The sequence below is a fragment of the Chroicocephalus ridibundus genome, chromosome 3 (assembly GCF_963924245.1).
Source record: "Chroicocephalus ridibundus chromosome 3, bChrRid1.1, whole genome shotgun sequence".
Lineage (NCBI taxonomy): Eukaryota > Metazoa > Chordata > Aves > Charadriiformes > Laridae > Chroicocephalus > Chroicocephalus ridibundus.
In genome coordinates, this window is record NC_086286.1 from 64,491,136 (window position 1) to 64,513,163 (window position 22,028).

Genomic DNA, 22,028 nt, shown 5'->3' on the forward strand with positions numbered 1-22,028 from the left:
GGCCTTCCAGTAGATCCCCTCCAGCCTCCACACTGTTTAGAAACGCGCCGCAGTAATTTATTATTTGAACCCAGCGATTAGTGAAAAAATGCACGGTGACCCAGTTTTCCAGCCACCGCCAGATCCTCGCGAAGGACGGACGTTGCCGTCTTGCATCCCATTAAGTTGCTCTCAGCACAGGAAACCTGACCTCTGGACTTTGGCTGTTTTTCAAAAACTTCCAACATGGTACATGAGATCTGCTCCTCTGTAAGCCACCGCCAGAAATAGACGCGCCGCTTTATTTGGAAGAGAGATCAGCCCTAAGCCGCCCCGCCACGCAAGACACGCGCGGCGGAAAATTAGATGCCGATTAACGCAATCCTCCGCCTTTTTCCCCCCCCGCCACCTCCCCAGGAATAAGGAATTCACGGGTGGGCGCCGGGGCGGGCGGCCGGAGGTAGCGGTGGTGGTGGGGGGTCGGCTGCCCCCTCACGGCCGGGGCTCCGCCGATGCAGGCTGGGGCCGCTGCGGGAGGCCCGAGCGCGGTTCCCGGCGCGGTTCCCGGCGCGGTTCCCGGCGCGGTTCCCGGCGCGGTTCCCGGCGCGGTTCCCGGCGCGGCCGCCACCTGCGCCACGCGACCGGCGGCACCAGGGCGCCCCCTTTCGGGCGGCCGCGCTCGCTGCCGCCGCCCTCCCGCGGGCGCGGAGGGACCGGCAGCGGACGGGCAGCCGCGCCTCCCCCCGCCCCGAGTCGGGGAGCTCCTTCCCCCTACCGCGTTGGGCTGTGCCGGGGGGCGGGGGGGGGGAGGAAGGGCACGTCCCGCAGCGAGAGGAGCCGGCCCGGTGCCCGTCAGGGCCCTGCCCAGCACCGGGCACGGCACGGCACGGCACGGTGGCCCCAGGGGGTGCGGAGCCTCCCGAAATTTCTCGGCGTGGGTTTAGAGAGCAAGCAAACAAACCTTGTGAAAACATGCCTGTTGGTCTCAGGTTATGTTTTTTTTTAAAAAAAAAAAAAAAGTTATATAAACGAGGATTATCCCCTGCTTATCTTGTCTTGCTAGGGGGATTGGAAAATTCCAACATCTGGATTTGCAGAGTTCCTTTCATTTGTTTCTTTTTTTGCTTTCCTTTTTTTTTTTTTTTTTTAAGTTTTTCCCCCGGGAGATGTTTTCCACACTCCAGATCTGCTAGAGAAGTTGGATACGAAGCCCAGCGGATCTCTGGTGTTTGGCCCAAGGCTATGGCATGTGTCTGTGGAGCCGCACCACAATACTTCTTCAGGGCAGGGGTAGCTTCTGCGTCATCTTCCCATAGCAGCAGACCAAGGCCAATACTCCCTGGTATTGGAAATCTCATCAAAACTGTGGTGGACATGGGCATGGAGGGGAGAGAAATGAAGTCAGAAAAGCAGTTCTTGTCCCTGGACCTACATTTATCCTTTTTGAAGACTTCATTTCCTCCAAAATACTCTCTGCGGGGTTACCCCAGACAGGAATAAGAAATGCCAATGTTACGGATCTGGGCTACACACACCGACCTTAACCTGATCTATTTCTGTATCATCGCTCATAGGGATAGTAGTGTGAACAAGGACTAAGTAACATTGACAGGAGCTGTTTAAATGATAAGACAAAGTATTTTTTAAATAGTCAGGCAAGTATATTTGTCAGATAACACTGCATGTGCAATAAAACTAAGATGAGGAATCAAAGGAATTTGGAACCCAAGGCAGCAGCATTTTCTCAGGGTTTCATGTATTCTAAGTGCATCATTTTGTCAGTACAGAGGAGGTGTTTTACATAGTTTCTGAAAATATATTTACACATTTCAATATGGTGCCACTATTGTGCTCGCACACAAGATAAAGTTGAGTCTCAGTAAATGCAACAATAATGAGATACATCAAATGACTGAACAGATGAGCCACTGGTATGGTAGGTTCTCTGTTACTCTCTTTGCCTCATTTTAGAAAGAAATTTGCAACACCAGGTTTTTAATAGAGATGGATCAGGTATCGCAGTCCCTTTCCATCTGCTGTGCCCTTCCCCCTCTTAAAAAATTACAGAGGGGCAGTTTCATCACAAGCCTGAAACAGATTTTGAAAGACACATATTTACCATATTAAAAATAAGCAAAAGATTTTCCAGATTATCAGGCTTCATAAAATGCTGACCACTTTTCTCACCTTTTTCTTTCACCAGGCCATTTTGTTTTCTCCATCTATTGACGTGTTCATTTGTCAAGACTTTACCTATTTTCTCAGCAATAAAGTAAAATAAAAGAAACTTTCTGAATTGTCAAGCTCCTAAAACCGTGGCTGAAGTTATTAGTGTGAGTATACACAGCGTTTCTTAAGCTCAAAAGCTAAATATTTAGCAGATGCTTGTCCCAAGAAGATGCTGAAGGTGCACCTACTTATGTGCAGTTTTGACCAAAAGCCTTCCAGCAATTGCACGGTGAGTTTCCTACTGCAGCCAGCTTCGCTAATGCTAATGCACTGCGCAGGAGAGGGTGAAGTTTCTGAAAGTCTATAAAACATCTTATCCGCTGCTGTTCAAACAGAAGTTACACAGAGAATTTCAGATCTCACTCTCTCTCTCTGCTGGAATAAGTATTTAAAGGCTTGTTACTCAAAATCTTTTCTGCTTTCTTCCAGCTACGTTATTTGGTCTAATAATTGATATTATCTCTGTCTACAAACCTTATACAGTTATATGTCCTCCATCGACTTCATATGAAGTAAAGTATGTATTTGAAAGCAGGAATATATCCTTGGGAATTTCCAACCACAGGAAATGACACCATGCCTCTGCACACATCCGCTTTATAGGGAAGATAAATAGTTACATTTTAGGTCACTTATAGGATTACGAGGGTTACTAGTTATATTTTGGGTTGCTTCTGGGTTGCTTCTCAGCAGGCTACACTAAGGCGAGCGCGTGATCCGACATGGAGATGAAGGGCAAGGTTTGAACACAGGTATGGAGATGAATATAAAGCCTTCCTAAGTAGTAGGCAGAAAAAAAAATTATTTGTGACCATCACAGAGAAAGTTTTAGGGGATGGGTCTGAGAGCCAGCCCTAACCCACAAGCTATAAACAGGTGCCTGTCTCTGGAGTGATGGGGACAGCTTGGTTTTGCTTGTCATGTCTGATGGGGCACAATGTACACCGGAGAAGTGAAGAATTTGAGAAAACATGAGGTGTTAACTTTCTTCACAGATGAGTATTTACAACATAAACCTGAATTTGCTCTGCGGGCTGTAAGTGAACAAAGCTGCCGTCGGGCGGAGCCGATGAAGCCTGCAGTCCTGTGTGCCGGCTGCTCTGCTCTTGAGGATGGACATGGTGTCCGTGTCCTTGCTCCTGGAAGACAAGTAGGAAGCGGTCCCATTCCCATCCCAGTCAGCCACCACACTGAAAACCACTGTAGCCAAAAGATGGACCTGAAGCTTGTGCTCAGTCCTGCTTCTGAAAAACACCTTGTCTCTTTTTAAATCCCCTGTAATCCAGTATCTCAACCTCATCTGGTGGGATTTCCTTTCTGTGGCCAGGCCCTGTGCTTTCTCGTGTCCTCACTTCAGTTTAATCAGGGCAAAGACAGGCCGCTGAAAGCGTTGGAGGTGGTAGCGTGTTTGCTTTGGGACGTGCGGTCAGCCGGTGCGGTGGTTTATTGCAGCCGTGCCCTCGGATGGTAGGGGAAGGCGACAGCTGGTCTGTCACCAGTCACCTTGAGTGTGACTTTGCCCTATAAGGACACAAGCAACCTCTGACGGGCGTCTCAGCCTGTCCCCAGCTTTGCAGACAGGGACCTGCTGCAGGGCAGCCTGCTGTCCCGTCGCGTGGCTTCTTTTCCTATTTCTTAGCTCTCCCCTTTTGAGAGAGGGTCCTCTTGCCTGACTTTTTAATCAAGTGCTTTACGCGAAAGACAGCAGTGCACAGATAATCACACAGATTTTTGAAAGTGGCTGTTTAAATTGTTGACACGTACTTGGAGGTGCCTGGTTTCAATTCCCTGTTTATATATTGAAACAGAGCAAGAGTAATTTAAAAGGACAGATAAACCCAGGCTACCGGAGTGGCTGCAGAAAGGCTGCAGTACCCAGAGTTTGTCCACTAGGTGTAGCTGAAGCCTCGCGTTTCTTATTGATTAAAGTATTTAAAAGAGCAGCCTTTTAATTTGATTTATCGTGTACATTTTAACCGAATGAAATGCAGTCAGAGTGAATAGCGATGGATGCTTATGGAGTAGAGCCTAATGCAAGAATCCCATCTCGGCAATTCCACAATGCCATCAAAAAAACAGGTTAATACGCACAGGGTTCCTTCTAGTCCAGACCTTCTAGTCCAGGAGTCTTTTTGACATCATTTATTTTACATGTAAATATCACAAGCAATAAAGTCTTCTCCATAGAAAGCTATTAGAGGACTTGGGTTTGGTTGTGTGTTTTTCCCCCAGGCTCTACTACCCCAAGGGCTGTGTTTAAAAGAGGCTGGTCCCCCAGAAACCAGTGAAGCAGAGCACTTCTAAATTCCAAAGCTGAACTCTCAGTTAGTATTTTGGCCTAAGGAAGAAAGAGACAATACTTTGCTTCCTTGCCTGGCCTTCACATTTCTCTAGCTCTTTCTGTACATAACAGTTTTGCCCTGAATGGTATCCTCATTGCTTTGATTGGAGATAAGGCAAAACAAGAAAAGACCTAGTGTGTAAGCCAAATTATTCATTTTGTTGTTGTTGTTGTTGTTGTATTTTATGGTCAGCTTTCAAAAGGCTTCATTGTGAAGATTAACAGGAATTAAGATTATTATCCACCTGTGATTTTCCCAGGTAAGCTTCATCACCAGAATCTAGATCAATGGTGCTCTGGGTCTAGTTCTGACCAAGATATCTGCTTGGCCAATGGCGTCCAAGTCAAAAATCAAGGCTTGACTGATGACTTACCCAGTATAGCTATACCCTTGGCATCCCTTTTGGAGTGCAGGCAGTACTTTATGCCAAAACTGCATTGCATATTCTAAGTCTAATGTTGTTATTTCAGTTTCCCCTAAGTCGCCCCACCAGAGTCCGTGGGCCTAGAAGTGCTCTGAACACATTATTCATTTTAGGAGGACTATACATTGCTTGGCCAGGGTACACCATAGGGGTGTAAATCAGTCTCAGGTCTTGTAAGTCCTTCTTGGGCCTCTGGAGTGGTGTTGCTGGCATCCCTGCCTGAACAGGTTAAAGCATTGCATGAGCGCAGCAGTGTAGGTGCAGATATAACCCATCCTCTGTAACTCCAACACCTCATGTTACGATGATTTTAAATTGGACTAAGTCAGGATTCACAATCACTGCAATGACCAGGAGTCTATCTGAGGTCCTTATTAACTTAATTCAAATATAACAACGTATTTGAGTGTATTCTTAATGTGGTGTTTAGGCCAGGAATGGATTAGGGTATTTTCTGATCCATATTTTCCTCTGATATTAGCTTATTGTTACTGTTATAATCATTCTAATAATGATTTAGTGGGACTTTCTGATGGCTATTTTTCGTCAGCATAAGTTGAAATAACCTGAAAAGGTCTTCTTTCTTAGCTTTGGTGGATTTTTTTGCATCACTCTGGTAGCAAGTGGCCTTTAACTACTGAAAAGGAAAGCAAGGTAGGTGGAAAGCCGAGTTAGACATTTTCTGCTGAATCTGATTGACTAACATTTTCCTAATTTTTTTTCTCCCCCACAAAAATGAAGAGCTCCAAACTGCTTTTGGTCAGTGGCTTTTACCAGCCTCTTTCATTGTGAGGAAATTGCATGTTACTTTTTAAGGAAACATAAGTTCACGCACGCTGAGTTCTTCACTTTCATGTATGTCGCATCTTAGGAGTATAGGCACTTTTCTCTTTCTGGTTGTTCTCCTAAAACAATGAAGGAATAGATAGATATAGTATTTAACGTCCCAACCAATTCAGGCTGCCAGTAAATCCATTGTTATGGGGGGTAGTGGGGGGGAGGTGGTTCATACTTGCCTTTAGAAAGGCAAGTTGCCAGTTTGTGCCGGCTTGTGCCAGCAGTTACGGGGTTCGTCATTCCTCAGTATTTGTTGCCTGAGATGGGTGATCATTCCAAAATGCTGCATTTCTCTCTTCTTCCACTTTTTTGATGATGGTTACCTGGAAGACTGATGACCTGTGGGTATCCTTGACACCTGACTGTCTAAGATGGAACAGCATGACAGAATAGGACTTTGAAATCGATAAAGTGTCCAAAGGACCCAGCTAGTCAAACGGTAGTTGGTGACATAAAAGGAAAGCAAAGACAGAGCAAGCCAGGTTTAACAGAGCTGTATCTTCTCCTCGTTGCTTGTTGGCTGGCACATAGGAGGTTTCAGGGGGACTTACTGCCCCGTGTGCCCTGCAGCAACTTTTTCCTTTTTGTGAAGAAGAAAAGGACTAAAGACAGATTTTATTTTTCCCATTCTTTGGTTGTCAAAACAGTCCAGGATCTTACAAATAGTGACTGTCCTTCCTGCCTGCCCTGCTGGACGATCTCCTAGTGCGGAAAGATTACGGCACAGCAGCTTAACACTGAAGAGCCTGGAGGTGCGACCAGAGAGCAGGAGCCTGCTGTGCCAGGAGCGCACAAGCGTGCAACAGAAAGGGGGCCCTGGGGGGCTTACGCACTGGCTCTCTTATAAGACAGGGAAGGCAGGTGGGAGACCAAACGATGAGAAAAAAAGAAAACAAACTGAGAAAAGGTAGTATTTATTAGTCATTAGAATGGCAATATGACAGCCCGGTTATTTTGTTTACATTGTCCTGTGTGGGTTGTCATAGTCACATCTCCTGAAATAGCTGCGAGAGCTCTCAGATGTCTTATGAATTTAATGAAAATCAGAATCTCAATTTTCTGTGGTCATGTGAGGTAAGGTTCCTTTGTGTAGGGAAGATTACTTTACGTTGGCTAACATTTAGGCCCTTCAGTCCTATAATTTACCTAACTTAGCCTTCCTTTTTTGCAAAGCAGTGAATAAAGACCATCTTTATTCAAGTTGTCTAGGCGGATCCTGTGAATTTCACAACGGATGCAAACCCTTTGCAGAAAGTGGAAGTGCGTAAAATACATAAAAGACACTGAACATTTTTGCGAGGTGGAGCTCCCCTTCACTCTGAGCGTGCAATTCCAGCCCTCCTGTATAGAGCAAGAGTGCCACAATTAAAGTAGGAAAGAATCTGAGCACATCTTGTTCCCATCTGTGTGACCTCGGGCAAGTCATTATTTATTGTGTATTAACATGTAACACTTTATGTCTCAGTTTACCCTTTCAAATAATGAGTACAATGTGCTTTTTGCAGTTCATGGCTGCTTGATGTTGAACTTGCCTAATAGATTATATTAGGTCCTTGCATGCAAGCTGCTACACAACTGGAAATCACTGCCACAGAAGCTTCTTCCTACATCTTGAATTCTAAAAGTTTGATTTAAATATTTTAATCCCAGATAACCATGTTTTGTAGTAAAATACATTTTGGGCTCATAAAACATAACTAATAGCTAGAGGAAAAAAATATAATAATAAGGTAAACAGTAACTAGTGAGGTGTCTTCCAGTGCTGTAGGAGCACAGACAATGTTACAGATTGGCTGATGATGATTTCAAAGTATCTGAGTGAACTAGAATTGTTCTCTCTGGTTCCAAGGGAGTGTAAATGGTTGATTTTTCCCTATTTCAGCAATTCCCTGTACTCCAGCTGGTTTGGGGGTCTCCAAATTACATAACTGCTCTGCAGCTATTGAGAAGCACTGAGATCTAACCCATCCTCTCTTTTAGAGTATTGTTAGAGGAAAAAAACTTTTCAAATTCACAGTAGTAGTAGTAGATTTTTGGAGACACACCTGAAGATATCTAAAACTAAATACTAAATATATATTCATATGTATACTGCCATTAAAGTCCCATTAGAGACTAATTTGGCTTCACAATAAATATGACTTATATAGGCTTTTTATGTATACAAAATGAAGATTTACTATATTCTAAAAAATATATTGACATTGGTGCCACCACTTGTATTTGGCTTTCAGCTCAGTAAAATATGAAAGTCACTCTCACCTGATCTTTTCTTTATTCATTCTTTCATCTCTTGGGGTTTATTTTCTTCCTTACTCATTTGGTGCCCCAAACGTGTTATGTTTAATAAGATGATTCTACTTAGACATCTAGAAAATCCTTATCCACCCACACAATTAACACTATTTCACAGTTCTGATCTGTTAATGCCAATATACCTTTTGGATCCTTTTGCCTTTTCCATGTAGTGATTCTCTTTCCACATGTCTTAAAATAGGTCATTGGTGTTTACATCAGCAGCAGCTTCAGACATCACACAGTAGTGCTGCCAGCTCTGCACATCACCACGTGGTTCCTTCTGAACTAACAGTTCATCAGCCACCCTGTCATTATCCGATAAAATAAGATTCTCATTAGGATTTATTTCACGATCACTGTCTCTGTTGTCCCCCCCCCCGACTTGTTTCTTGTTTTCTACAGGTCTTTATCTGTCTTTATCTTTCACCACAAATGTTCCCCCTCCTTTCCAAGCGTTTTTTAAGCGTTATCTCAATCTGTGTCGTTGCTATTGTGTCAGTCTCTATTCTTCCCTCCCGTAGTCTTAGACAGGTCAGTCATAACCTCAGCGTTGCTCAGCCCCCCGCCCCCCTCAGCTTACTTATGATTGTCAGCAGAATTTGGACGTTGTCCTTTCCAGAGAAAGATGTTTGTCTCCAATTACGAGATGCTTTACCGCCCATGTACAGCCCGTACAGCTGAGAGAGCTGGCCTTCAATTTCTAATTTGCTTTATTCTCTGTGCTGCTCACCAGCAGGTGCTGCTTGGGAAATCAATGGCAGTTCCACATGCGCAGCTGCTGCAGGACTGAGCCTTTAATAAGTCTTTTCCATTTCTAATTTTTACAAGCCAGTTCTAGATGCAATCTGAGCAAAAAAAAAAAAAGTGTTGCACACTGATAATGGAACTGATGCAAGTGAACATCACTGCCAAATGGAAGGGGCTAGAAGAGGGAGGGAAAGGCAAAAAGCAAGTCGGTTTACACTATCTCACTGGCATAGATAATTTCTCCTCTACAACCCATCCTTGACCAATGTACCGTTGGCTTTTAAAAGAATTCCAAATTACACTTGATATGTGATTTACAGCATAATCACATCTGAACTGGGCCCAGAGGTTTCTCCTGGCAGGTTCACAAAATGTCCAGGGTTGACGGTTGACTTGGCCCAACTCTGTTCCCACAGACTGTTGACAGAAGATCATTTCTGCCTAGAGGAGCATCATTTTAAAATTAAATTATGTTAGAAATAGGCTGCTTCAGGAGTCAGTACCTTTTTGAAGCTTTATGCTAGATTTTATGTTATCTTATAAAGGTGTAAATCAGCAGTAACTTCACTGCAGTACCAGAATAACTGGAAACAGATAATACTGCTCTTCTCCTTCCCAATAAATTACCTGTATATATTGGAGAAGAGTTGTTTCCAGACTGCAGAGATGCATTCAGGTGTGACTGCATGCCTCACCTGAGGGATTCCTTTACCTTTATGTGTGATTTTTCAACTGAAGCTATTCTCCACTTTACCAAATTCTTCAAATAGAACATAGCATAATGTATTTATGGAGAGTCTATCTCTTGGGCAAGCTGAAGCGGTGGAAATTGCCTGGAGAAAATTGAAACCCTGATAATTGATTTTGCTTGCTCTTAAGGTTTCAAAAGACTTGAATCTTTCCAAGAATAAATCAAAAACTGTTCAGTAGCAAACCGTGGGGAATTCCTCCAGATTCTTAGAGTGGTTTCCTTGCTAAAATTCAGAAATTATAGTCTTACTGATGTAGATTAAAAATTAAATTATTTGCTTAAAATAGTTAAGCCTGTTGCCTATTGGGATTTTCTGTGTCAGCTAATTTGTCTGTGTTATTAACTGCCATTGGTAGCCAGGATCTTTGAGCTGTAGAAAAAAAACAAAACGGACAAGCCTTAGGTATATGACAAACCCTTCAGGCCATAAAATCTTATTAGAAGGCAAATCATAACCTCCCAACCCTTTGGAGATTGATTTGGAGCTAGGAAATCTGTAGAAAATTGATGCAGTGTGGAACACCTGCTTTGTGTATGCAAATAAATGCAAATATGGTGGGGGTTTTTCCTTTTATTTTTTTTTTTTCATTGACACAGAACTAAGCAAGAGAGAAATGATTCCCAAGAGGTCACCATGCAAAATGTCTCGTTGGTCCAGGTGTTTATGACATTTCTATAGAAGTAAATTAAACCCAGCAGAGATCCATCTTGAGAAGCTTCGCATTGGGACCTCATAGGACTCTCCCAACACTGGTTCAGTTGTAGCTGCCCACAGCGGGCAGCCCACAGCGCTGCCGGGCTCAGCAAGCTTCTGACTTCTAAACTGCTGCTCACACATGTCTGTGCTTCTGTGTTTCAAGAGCTTTATGAGGGCTCCTTCTGAATTGTACTTTTACATTTTACATTACAGGCATTTTTAAATTCTTCATACACGTTATACTTTCGTTATGTATCTTACATGCCTGCTTGTTACTATATATTATTGTGTTATAAGTATATTAAATAATTATGTAGTCACATATGTGTATTATGGTATGTATTTAATCAGAATGGATTGATTTTATTTCCAATATAATTAACTGAAATAGTGGTATTACAGGAACTGGTTCTGCCCTGGTTCAATATAATTTGAAAGACTTGTATCTTCCCAAAAATAAACCAAAACCTGTTCAGTAGGAGAGCCCTGAAGAACTCCTCCAGGTTCTTAGTGGGGTTTCTGTGCCAAAATCCAAAAATAATGCTCTCACTGATACAGACCTTGCACTGAAGTGGCAGACCACGGCAGTCAACTGCAGTCTACATCCCTGTGTATGATGGGACTAGGAATGGTTGTCTCCAGATTTTCTTGTGCTGCTGGCAAGAAGGATTTCATGGGGCAAAGCAGCTGCAATTTGCAGAGGGGTGCAGACAGCTCTTTTCTGGCCAGTGCAGACTTCTGCCAAGAGACTGGCCTCCAGGCCAAATCAGTCTGTATCAGTCTAATATCAGGGGATTTTAGAGCTTCTGCAGAAATTAAGCTTTCATTTAGGTGGAAGAAGAATTAAGGCTTGCCATTGCTTGTGGTGAAAAAGAAACCCTCAAAACTTTAAAAAGTGGTTTTAACCAACATAGTATTGCCTTCGGTCAGAGCCTGCATTTTTCAAAGCAGAGTGTAGAGAGAGTGTAGGGTTCTGGCTATGCAATCCAGCTCACAATGGAACACAGCTGAAAAATAACTTCAGCCTTGTTACAGCAAATTCTCAAGGAGTGGTCTACCACTTCTATCAGGAAGGTACGTTTCTCCTCTTTCTCTTGGATTAGAGAAAGCGCGTCTTTCTTTTCCCCTAAACAGGGACATGAAACACCCAAAGCATTGCTAAAGCAGAAACCTCAGAAGCAGTGCAGGTTTCACAGAGGGAGTTTTTAGCCAGCTCTCTCCTCAGCTCGCCAGATGCAACCATCCCAGCATGCGGAGTCCAAATGCCAATCGGTCAGTCGTCCTCAGCATGTAAATTGCCTGCATGGCAGTTTCAACACTGTCCTCTAAAATTATCAGTCTGTTTCCCTTTCCATTCTTAAGGTGGTTGTTCCAATTCACTGGCCAAAATCCAGCAGACCCCTTTTAATCCTCTGGAGCTACACACACATACTCCCCACATACTCAGGAACACTGATTTTATCCCCTCCTTTGTGTTCCCTGACTGTTCCAGAGACTGTTTTCTTTACTTGCGTATTCAGGAACAATTCAGAACATGCAGCTTTGGATTTCTTGTAGTTAGTTTTTATAACGATGACCCCAACTAATTTCCTGTTACCGGTACGTTGTCATGTCTCAAGGACATGACCAGGTTCCCACCACCTAGTTGAATCTTTGCATGTCATTTGAGCTGCGATAAGGGTCTGTGTGCCTGCTGTCAGTCTGCTGCAAAAATGAGCTAACGCATAATAGCTTTAACCCCAGTGAAAGAGGGTGAAGCTGAACATGTCTTGCCTTGCGTTTGCCAAGGAGTGAGGATATGCCGGTGTAATTTTCTGCAACTCAGATGTTGCTTAGCTCCTTGGTAGCTCAGTTGTGCATTTTGATCTCAGAAACCCTGGAGCTGATTTTATTCCAAAAAGAAAAATGAACAGGGGACTGGAACAGGAGAATTGTCCAGTCAAAACAGGAGGAGCGCAAGGAGCCCACGCAAGCACTCTTATCTTCACCGGTATTCAGCTGGCTCACTCTGCCCTGTCACGAACAACCCCAGAGCTTTATCTTCTCTCAAAACACATCCGGCTGGTTTCCAACACCCTCCAAAAGATTCACAGAAGCAGCCCACCACCTTGCAAGCTCCCTTTCATTATCTTTAAGTCTGTGACTTTCTTAGGAGCACTACTGAGCCACCACCAGTGTCTGACGAAGATTCAGTGAACTGATTTTTCCTTAAGCCATGATGCCCATGCATTCCGAGATAGCATTAGCTGCCTTTTTGAAGTAGAAAAATAAGATTAATGAGAAACCACTCCAAGTATGTTCTCTCCACCCCACAGACACTATCTTCACAAATATAGCAGGACCTTTGGTCCTCTCCAGTGAAAGCCTGGGATGCTGCTAAAATATGGACTATTTCTGAGCCAGTACTTCTTGATGCTGAGCTGCCCAGTACTGTGTTCTCTTATATCCCTTGTAAATCAGGTGCAAAACATTTCTGAATCCTCTAGTGCCATGCAACAACGGGTCCATTTGAGGGTTTGCTCCAAAACATTGTACCATACATACTTTTCCCTCCTAATGTTGTTCTGAGCCTTATTATTTTTCACTGGAGCCGAAGTCCCACTTCTTGTAGCACTGTCTGCCACCTCCAGTACCAGCCTATCACTTCTCAGTTGTTTGCATATTTGTGCATTAAACTGACCTACATCTCTCTCTAGGGAGCGGGCAGCAGATGGTCCTGAGGCCATCTGGCATCTCAAGATGCTGCCTGAGTGGCTTGTGGGCCACCGAAGTGGGAGATGTTGGTCTCTGGATAAACAGCATGCAGCTGAGCTCCCTGGGGAGTGCTCTGCTTGTTTGTATAAACAACTTTGGGCCAATGTGAGCCGTCACGGTAACCTGCAGAAAGTAGGTTAGACAGGTTACCAATGAGAACATTTGTTTGAGAGCTACTGGGATCAGGGGGACAGCTACACCAGCCATCTCCATTAGCCTTGCTGCCCCCATGGGACAAGCTGGTCAATTCACTGGAGGGGCACCACAGTGGCTGGGGCTGGAGCACTTGTCCCATGACGAGAGGAGGGCAAAGTGGGATGTTCAGCCTGGAGAAGAGACAGCTTTGGGGCTCCCTAACTGCAGCCCCAGAGTACCTAATAGGAGATTATCAAGAAGACAAAGACAGGCACTTCATAGGGATGTAAGGTGGGAGGACAAGAGGCAATGGGCACAAGCTGAAACGAGGGAAGTTCAGGCTAGGTATGAAGGTAGGTTTTCACCACGAAGACAGTCAGGCTGGCTAAACAGCATGGATAAACAGCATGGAGGCCATGCAGTCTCCATCCTCAGAGGGTTTTAAGACTAACATAAAGCCCTGAGAGACCTGGTCTAAGCTCATAGCTGAGCTTGCTTTGAGCAAGAAGTTGAACTAAAGACCTCCTGTGGTCCCTTCCAGCCAGTGAGTCTATGATTAAGCATCAGTCTGGTTTTTAACAAATCCTGTCCAAATCCCAGGTTGCAAAGGGCGGTCACAGCTGCGAGCTCGCATTATGGAAAGCCATCCCGGTCTTTCTGGTGCAGACAGAAAAATTAGACCGAGTTTGACCAATCCATAGTCAATATAGACAAATTTCACGCAGCACATGTCAACTCATTAAAACTTACTTTTCAAGGATAACAGCTGTGTATGAATCCTTCCTTCATTTTCTCTCTCTGAGGGCCTAAATCTCTAATCTCACGCTATGTCTGTCGGAGCAGGGAATAGCCAACATAGCTGGCTCACGCTGCCAGCCAGCAGGCAGCCTCCCTGCTCGCCTATCACAGCCGGTCCCCTGCAAACCGCGCATTCAGTCTCCGCAGTGTTTGCTCCTGCTGTGTCATTCTGTCCTTCCCCACCTCGCTTGGTCTTCCCATGCCTCTTCCCTCGGTGGCAGGACTACAGTACCAGTGTCCTGCTGCTGGCGTGCCCTTGCCTGAGCTTTCTGCCTGACTTTTTTTCTCCACTCAGCTCTTCTCTTTGCTCCGGTAAGTCTGATGAACAGCTTCCTTGCTGTCACTGCTTGGTGGCATGGTGCAAGGGCTTTTGTCTAAGTACTTCCCTTTGGGACTGTCAGCCCACGTTTTCTAGGAATAGCCTTAAAAGCCTGGGCACCGTGTGATGTGTGAGGGAAACAGGCAAGTATCTAAGGCTGTTGGTGAAAGTAAGACATGCTTCTCTAAAGAGTGATAACAAAAATTTAAGATGACTTTGGTTGAGCTTGCCTTTAAGTGAGACTAGGGGCCATGGCTGGTTTGCTACAACAGTAAGTGATCAAGATCAGGTGCCGCATGAGACTTCAGAAAGTCTCTGAGTCTGGTTCTTTCCATGCTTGTATGGAAACTTGCCACGAAGCCTCCAAACTTTTGTTTGGTTTTGTACTAGAAAACTATGCATAAATCATAAAGCTGTTCAAATATAGCGTGTAGCTGATAAAGCTGGTTTTATCACCGCTTTCTGAAGCAATACGTAGGACAGTGTCTAGGCTATAACAAGGCACTTGTAGTTTTCTGGAGGGTAATTGGAGCCACAGTAGGGCGGGCCATTCCAGAATTTAATATGTGCTGCCTTGAGGTGTTACTGTAGTTCAATCTGGTGTCATGGCGAGGTAAAAATTCAGGTTTTATCAGCACATGCTGGCTGGTGTAAAACGCTTTGTTTTAGAGAATTGTGTGTGTGTGTATATGAATGTTGAGCATAAAGTGCTAAATGCCATTACCCATTTTAGAAGTGCTTAAAATAACTCCTGGCTGCAGAGCAGGTGCCATGTGTCCTTCTGCTGGATACATGGGGACGCAAGAGCTAAATATAGACCAGTTTGTAAACCATCCAGAAGTTCAAGCTGCAAGAAGGGAAGGAGGAAGCATTTCCCGTGAGAAGGAAGGGGAAGCGAGCGCTCTAGTTTAAAAAAGATAAACAAAACTCCGCGACGGCGTGCAAGACAGTCTGACGGAGAAGCGGAGAAGAGGATGTTTGTTCTGTGCTTTGTTGGTGCCGGGTCGGCTCCTGCGGTGCGAGAGGTGGGCTGACGCGGTGCCCGGCGCAGGGGACAGTTTTCCCAGCAGCAGAAGGGATGGCATCTGCAGCTCTACTAAACCAGGCGCTGGGTCTTGCCGACCGACCGTTTGCTTTGGAGGTACCGGCTGATTTCAAAGCACAGCACAGGCAAATTGTGCCGTAAATGTGAAATGTTAGGGGATGTTGTCAGAGACAAACAAACTCAGCACATTACCAGGCTGAGCTGAGCAGCACACCTTTTTTTTTGTTGCCTCTGAGTGCAGCTGTGGCTATGCTGTGTGCTCAGCCCAGTTCTGTGCCTTTGGGGCCAACTGCAGAGCGCTGCTGCCCCAAGCACCCCTCTCCTTGTGGGATGGCAGGTGGGCCATGAGTCCTCCTACAGAAAGGCATCAGCCTGGGACGACTGGTGACTGTCACCTCCCACCTGAGACTGGAGGTTATTCGTGCCTCGAGGAACTCCATTGCTCTCCTGGGTTATCCCAAGCTTTTGCCAGAGGAAGGAGGATAAAGCCACTCCTAGAGTGGGGAGACAGTAGCTCCCTCTGGCTCTTGGGGGTGTGTCCCTGTTTGAGCGACACAGGACTAATTTCTCCTCTAATGCTGGGGAAAACTCCACTTTTGGAAGACTTTAGTGTCCAAATTCATGAAAATATTTACTTTATAGCCAGCTAGGCAATGTGGGATTCAAGGTCTCAGTGTTTTCAAGCCCTGCCAGGTGCAGGGATGGGGAGGAGCGAGGCCTGGGCATGTGACCCGAGCTGGCCAACAGCATTATTTCATACCATGAACATCACATTCGATATATATTAGAAAGTTTGCTGTGTAGTTTCTCTCTCCCTTGATGGCAGCGGTCCAGAGGAACTTCTTGCTCCGGTGCCGGGCCCCTGCTGCCGTCCCTTTCTCCTGAAGCCGTAGCGCTCGCAGTGTCTGACATTTACTGTCCACAGCTGGGAGCGCACAGCTCCCTACTGATAGAACTGGCTGAGTATAATTCTTGTATACCTTATATTAGTTTTGGGATTAATACCGGTTCTTTAGTATTATTGTTAATTATTTAGTCTTATGTTATTAAATCTATTTATATTTCAGCCCTCGTGTTTCCTTGCTTTCCCCGATTCCCCTTTCCAGGTAGGGAAGGGTCATTGGGTGATAGAATAATTGTCTAAACAACAATAAATTGTTACTGGTTTTCTCAAACCATAACAGGGTGTTTCCCATTGGAGGAGAGCAGGACCAGAGTGACTATCCGTAGGCATCAACCACAGGTGTCTGGGATCAAGCTTCCATACATATCACCAGGGCCACAAAAGATACTGATCTCAGGGCTGTGGAACCAGTCCAGGATTTGACAGCGCAGGAGGAAAAGAGTAAACAAGATGCAATGCTCAGGCTCAGCCAGAAAACCAGTCAGTCCTCCTCCTTGCCATGAAACAGGATAAGGCCATGTTGGAAATTCAGGTGCCTGGGGGCAACAGCAATGGTAGTAGGAGTCACAAAACTCAAGGGGTGGGTAGTCTAAAATTGGGCAAGTTTAAAATTCCTTGAGGAACCAAGGAATTTCTCTTCTGGGCTCAATCACCTAATTTTTAAGGATTACTGTGTCGAAAATAGCATATGATGTAAACACTTTGTGTCTTGCTGAGATGATTGGCAATGAAAGTCTCTTATGACCTGATAAGGAAGAATTCCTGATGTCCATCAAGGTTAAACAGGCTGGAGCATGAGGAGGACCGGGGCCAACTGCAGTAAAACCTCCCAGCATCAAAGGCTGTGAGTGGGCTGCTCTCAGCAGATGCAAGCTGCCCTGTCTGCCTAAATATAAACTCTGTGACGCTGGGAAAGCTGTTACACAAAACAAGGCGCAGAAGTCTTGTGTTTGTACTGAAAGTAGTTATCAGACCTCTGGTTTAGCCTGTAGGACAACGGAATAAAACATTAAAATATTTACTTGTCTGTGTAAATACGATCCCCAGTATGATCCATTAAGGTGGGCATCCTTGAGTTAAAGGTTCAGTGCTGGGTATTTCTGTGGTTCCACCTCCAGGTGGCCTGAACCTCAACAGATGTGAATTGCCATGGTTTCAGAGACTGATAATTACTAATCCCTTTCTAGCCAGGAATGTATGTTAGGGAAGATTTCCTGTGAGGCCAGCTTTTAGACATCTCGTGTCCTTGATTCTAAACATCCAGTTTCTCTTTCATTCACCTGTGTGTTTCCCTTATTACTGAGAAATGCTGTGCGTAAATCGATTGCCGCTGTTGATTTAAAGCCTACTGTGTTTGCAGGCATGCTCAGTAATTTACGTAGGTGGAAACCTTTAGCCGGATGGTGCTGCTCCATGAGCGACGCAGCTGGGAGTTGGGAGGCAGCCAAGGGAGAGAGTCAGGGTGCAGCGAGGATCACATCGACTTGTGCCTTGTGACAAAGAGAGGGAGATGGGTAAAAGAGAAATTCATATTTGGAAATGGAGCATTTAGCAATCCTGTTCTCCTTCTGTGATGAGAGTATTACAAAAATAGCTAGTTTAAATTGGGGATGTACTTTGTGAGGCTTTTGTTCTGTCTAGACAAGAGCTGGTGATCCTAGGTTTTCTAGCTGATTGATCGCCAACTGCCAATTAGATCAAATTAATGAATACCTCTGTAAACAGTAGTCTGAACATGTCAGAAAAAACCACATATTTTGTGGAGCTTCTAGCTTAGCATTTACAATAATCTTGCTGACCTTGAATTAATTGGCAGTCAATTAACTCCGTTAAAACAAGATCACAAACTGTAGTCTAACATTCCTGCTATCTGGAATTATTTACCTAAATTGCGCGTGTAGGGTCTAATCTTTCGATATAAATTAAACTCAATATGAAATCAAATCAGACAGACATAATTTTACAATCACTTTGCATCGTTATAATGACCATGCCATAAACAGGAAGGAAAAAATGGGATCATCTGTCTGACAGGGTCTGTGGGACCAGGTCCAGCCGCCTTCCCAAGCCGTTCCTGCTGGCAGGTTGTACCTGCGGGAGGACTGCAGGGGCATGGCTTTGTAGCTAACAGTTTTCAAGCACAGAGCTTTCAGTTATAGGCCCATAATTAATTGCTTGAGAAATGATAAACCACAATATTTGGCTATCTTATCTGTAAGCCCAGTCAAATAGCTAGACAATCAAATCTTGAAAAATGTCACCCTAGCGATGGCCATCACTGCACTTCCAAACATCGCTTTGACAGGGGAGAGTTTAATAATGAACACCACGTCATGTATTACAGTAAATTACATCTCTCTTATCATATACGGCCTTTGGCCAAGTTAGTTTATGATTTCAAAAGCTGTAGAAATTTAGACACCATAGAAGATATACGTTACAGCTAACTGAAAGGGAACAAAATGCTGCTCACTTAGCTCCATGTTTTCAAAGCAAGTTGTTTTTTAAAAAATAAGGAAGCAACCACCTCAGACACCGGGAAAGAACCAAGAAAGCAATCTTCTTTCTCTCATCGTTCCCCACCAGCACCATTGTAAATCAGATCATTAAAGGGGGGAACAAAAATCAGCTTGAAAAAGGACTCATGCCTATAAAGAGTACAGAGTCTGTAGTCAAGCAGAAGCGAGGGCCAGTCGCAGGGTGAGACCCAGCTGGGCAGCCCATACCTCTGCGCTACCTCGTGAGGGCAATGCAGCAGCGGCAGCAGCTCTGCTGGCACTCTGAGAAGGAAGGAGCCTTCTCTACGCTGAGCTTTCCATCCGCGTGCAGTCCATGATGCTGTTTGTGCTGGCCCACACCTTGAAGGAGCTGGGAGCAGATGCCCAGGATGCTCTCACTGACACCCTCATCGCCAGGTCCTGGGTAAGCCGGAGCAGCCTCCGGAGGAACACAGACACATTAGGGGGCTCTGGATTCACCTGGCTGAGTGCAGCTGCTCAAAGACATAGGAAAACAAAAGCTTCCCTTTGCACATTGGGAGCAAATTAGATGAAATTTGCCTCAGAAAACACCATGGACTACCAACTCATGTTACACCCGGTCAGTTTTACCCACTGTGATTTATTCTGCATTTTGTATTTTGTCAAACAAGCTGTCAGCAGCATGCAGCAAGTACAAGAGAAGAGTGTTTTATAGCTGTTTATTTTATTCTTTGCCATTATGGTGACAGTACCAAGCCAGGCCTCTTGCAGATGAAGCACCGCAACTGGGCCCTCCAAAAGCACAGCGCAATTTTCGGTGTACTGGTTTCATTTAAAATATTCATTTCTTGTGACTATTGACTTAAGATGTGCCAACAGGGGAGAAATAGAAAATGAAACCGATGCAGCTTTGAAGTGAAGCTGCCCATATCGGTAGCCAGTATTGCAGGTAAACAGATCAAGAAAAGTAAACATGTAGCAAACAGAATCATAGAATCACAGAACGGTTCGGGCTGGAAGGGACCTCAAAGATCATCTAGTTCCAACCCCTTGCCATGGGCAGGGACACCTCCCACCAGACCAGGCTGCTCAAAGCCCCATCCAGTCTGGCCTTGAACACTTCCAGGCATGGGCCATACACAGCTTCTCTGGGCAACCTGTCCCAGTGTCTCACCACCCTCACAGTAAAGAATTTCTTCCTAATATCTAATCTAAATTTACTCTCTTCCAGTTTGAAGCCATTACCCCTCATCCTATCACTACATGCCCTTGTGAAAAGTCCCTCTCCAGCTTACAAATAGTACGTTCAGGGAGGGAAGCGGTATAAATGACTCAGGTGTCATTTTGCCTGTTATTGCTGGCAACACGAACAAGAGGTTTTAAGTATTAGGTTTGTGCAGGCTTTTCCTCTTGGAAAGTATATAATTTGCTTTTCTCCCTGCAGGTAAATCACCTTGGTTGTTCGTTTAAGTATGACATATTTATCAAGCCAGAGCCAACGGATGAGCTGCCGTCCCAAATTGCATACAAAATTACCCACGTGCTGGCTGAGCTGGGGGAACAGTTAGAAGACTAATTTTGTGTGCTTTTAAATTAACCCTCCATTTGTTTGCTGTCAGGTACTGCACCAAACATGGAGAATGACCAGTCTCCCACCTCGCCCGGGCAGGACGTCCAGGGGCAGAGCAGGGACAATCCTGCCCTTGCCTCGCAGCCCCCCGCTCCAGCCCCTGCGGAGCAGTCGAGCCCCCCGCCCGAAGTAGCCGTGTGCGACATCTCTGAGGAGCTGAGCCGGCAGCTGGAGGACATTATTAAAACCTATGGGTCTGCCACCAGCCTGATGGAGAAGGAAAGCGCTGCTACAGGAACCGACAGGCCGGAGAAGGGAGAGCCAGGCAGCGTGGAGGATGTGGAGTATGAAGATGCAAATGAGGAGGGTGAGAAAGAGAAGCTGGCTCCTGGGGATGCTTCCAGAGCAAAGGAGCCCAGCAGCAGCAAGGAACAAAAGCTGGAGAAGAAAATCCTGAAAGGACTAGGCAAGTACTTATGTACTTATGCAGCCCTTCTGCAAACAGAAGTAAAGCCTCCCTGGTCCTTGCCCTCTCCTCCCATGTTTAGCCTCTGCCGTGGATGATAGGGACATCTAGTTATCACTAAAAGTTACAGTGGCTGTTAAAACTTTTACCTATCCGACAACTATTTTCAGCAATTACCTGACAGATACAAGTAGGCTCTATCAGGTATTAGTCCTTTTAAAAAGACAAAAGCTTAGGTTTATATCACACAATTCTGATGTACTGTTGGGCCACCCAAAGCCAAAGCTGTGAGTCTGACGACACACTGCAGAAAGCTGCTGCTTAGCCAAAGGAAAACCTGGCCTCTTGTTTGTGCCTCAGTAAATATTTTCTTTCCCTGCTTCCTCAGATATGACTTCTCAGCAGTCATAACGGTGCTACTATGTGGAGTGGGAATCTGCAGAGCAAATTCACTGTCATGCCCAGGTTATTTTTCATCTAGTAGACCTCCAGACTCATCACGGACTATATGAAATAAGGCAATACGCTTATTCTATCTAAGCCCAGTGCTTAGAGAGCACCTTGGCCACACAGCAGGGCTCTGTTAGATGAGCTAGAATGAAGTCTGAGCGAGTTTTTGTAAAGTATGTCCTTTCTGCTGGGCAGCCACTAGAGAGCAATGCAGTTACGTCCCAATCTAGCAACAAATAATTTATTTACCTTCCTACATTTAACTCCCGCCAATTTTCAATCCTCCGCTTTGCATGAGAACCCCAACCCAACCGCAGACTAAGCCTATAGAAAAATCACTGCAGGACATGCTCACAGACAATGGACTGAGCATAGGACAGAACAGGGATTTTTTTTTTTTCCCCAAATTCCTTGAATGTCCAGGAGAAAGAAAGTTCCTCGATTTCCATTGCCTTGGCTTTGGTGCGGTTATTGGTACCTCTCCAAGATCAGTGAAAACACTACCAAAGCACAGTTCTTCAGTTGCAGTTGCAACAATTTTCACTCCAGGATTTTATTTTGTCTCTCTTCAACACATTTATACTGGTGCTGTAGAGAGAATTCACTTAATATGAAATAGTGGGTTTTCTCTGCAGGCATTACTCCTGGATTGCACTAGACTTGAAGCAGAAAAAGTCCGGCCTAAAGCAGAAAGCAAATTTGCTCTCACAGCCTTGGGAAAGAGGAACATTTGGAAAAGAACAGCCAAGTCCCTGGCACCACAGCCATCCTTATCTCCGGGGTTGCCAGGGACATTTTGTATT

The 22,028-nt window shown here is 45.0% G+C and overlaps 1 protein-coding gene across 2 annotated transcripts in view; it reads left to right on the plus strand.

Moving 5' to 3' along the window:
* Window positions 1–14,134: 14,134 nt before the first annotated feature.
* TXLNB (taxilin beta) overlaps window positions 14,135–22,028 on the plus strand; it is a 38,519-nt gene continuing 30,625 nt past the window's right edge. For both annotated transcript variants that reach the window (XM_063329462.1, XM_063329463.1), the window contains exons 1-2: window positions 14,135–14,303; window positions 20,359–20,775. In XM_063329462.1, coding sequence (XP_063185532.1) covers window positions 20,373–20,775 — 403 coding nt within the window. In that variant the 5' untranslated portion in view covers window positions 14,135–14,303; window positions 20,359–20,372. The remainder of the gene's footprint in view (window positions 14,304–20,358; window positions 20,776–22,028) is intronic.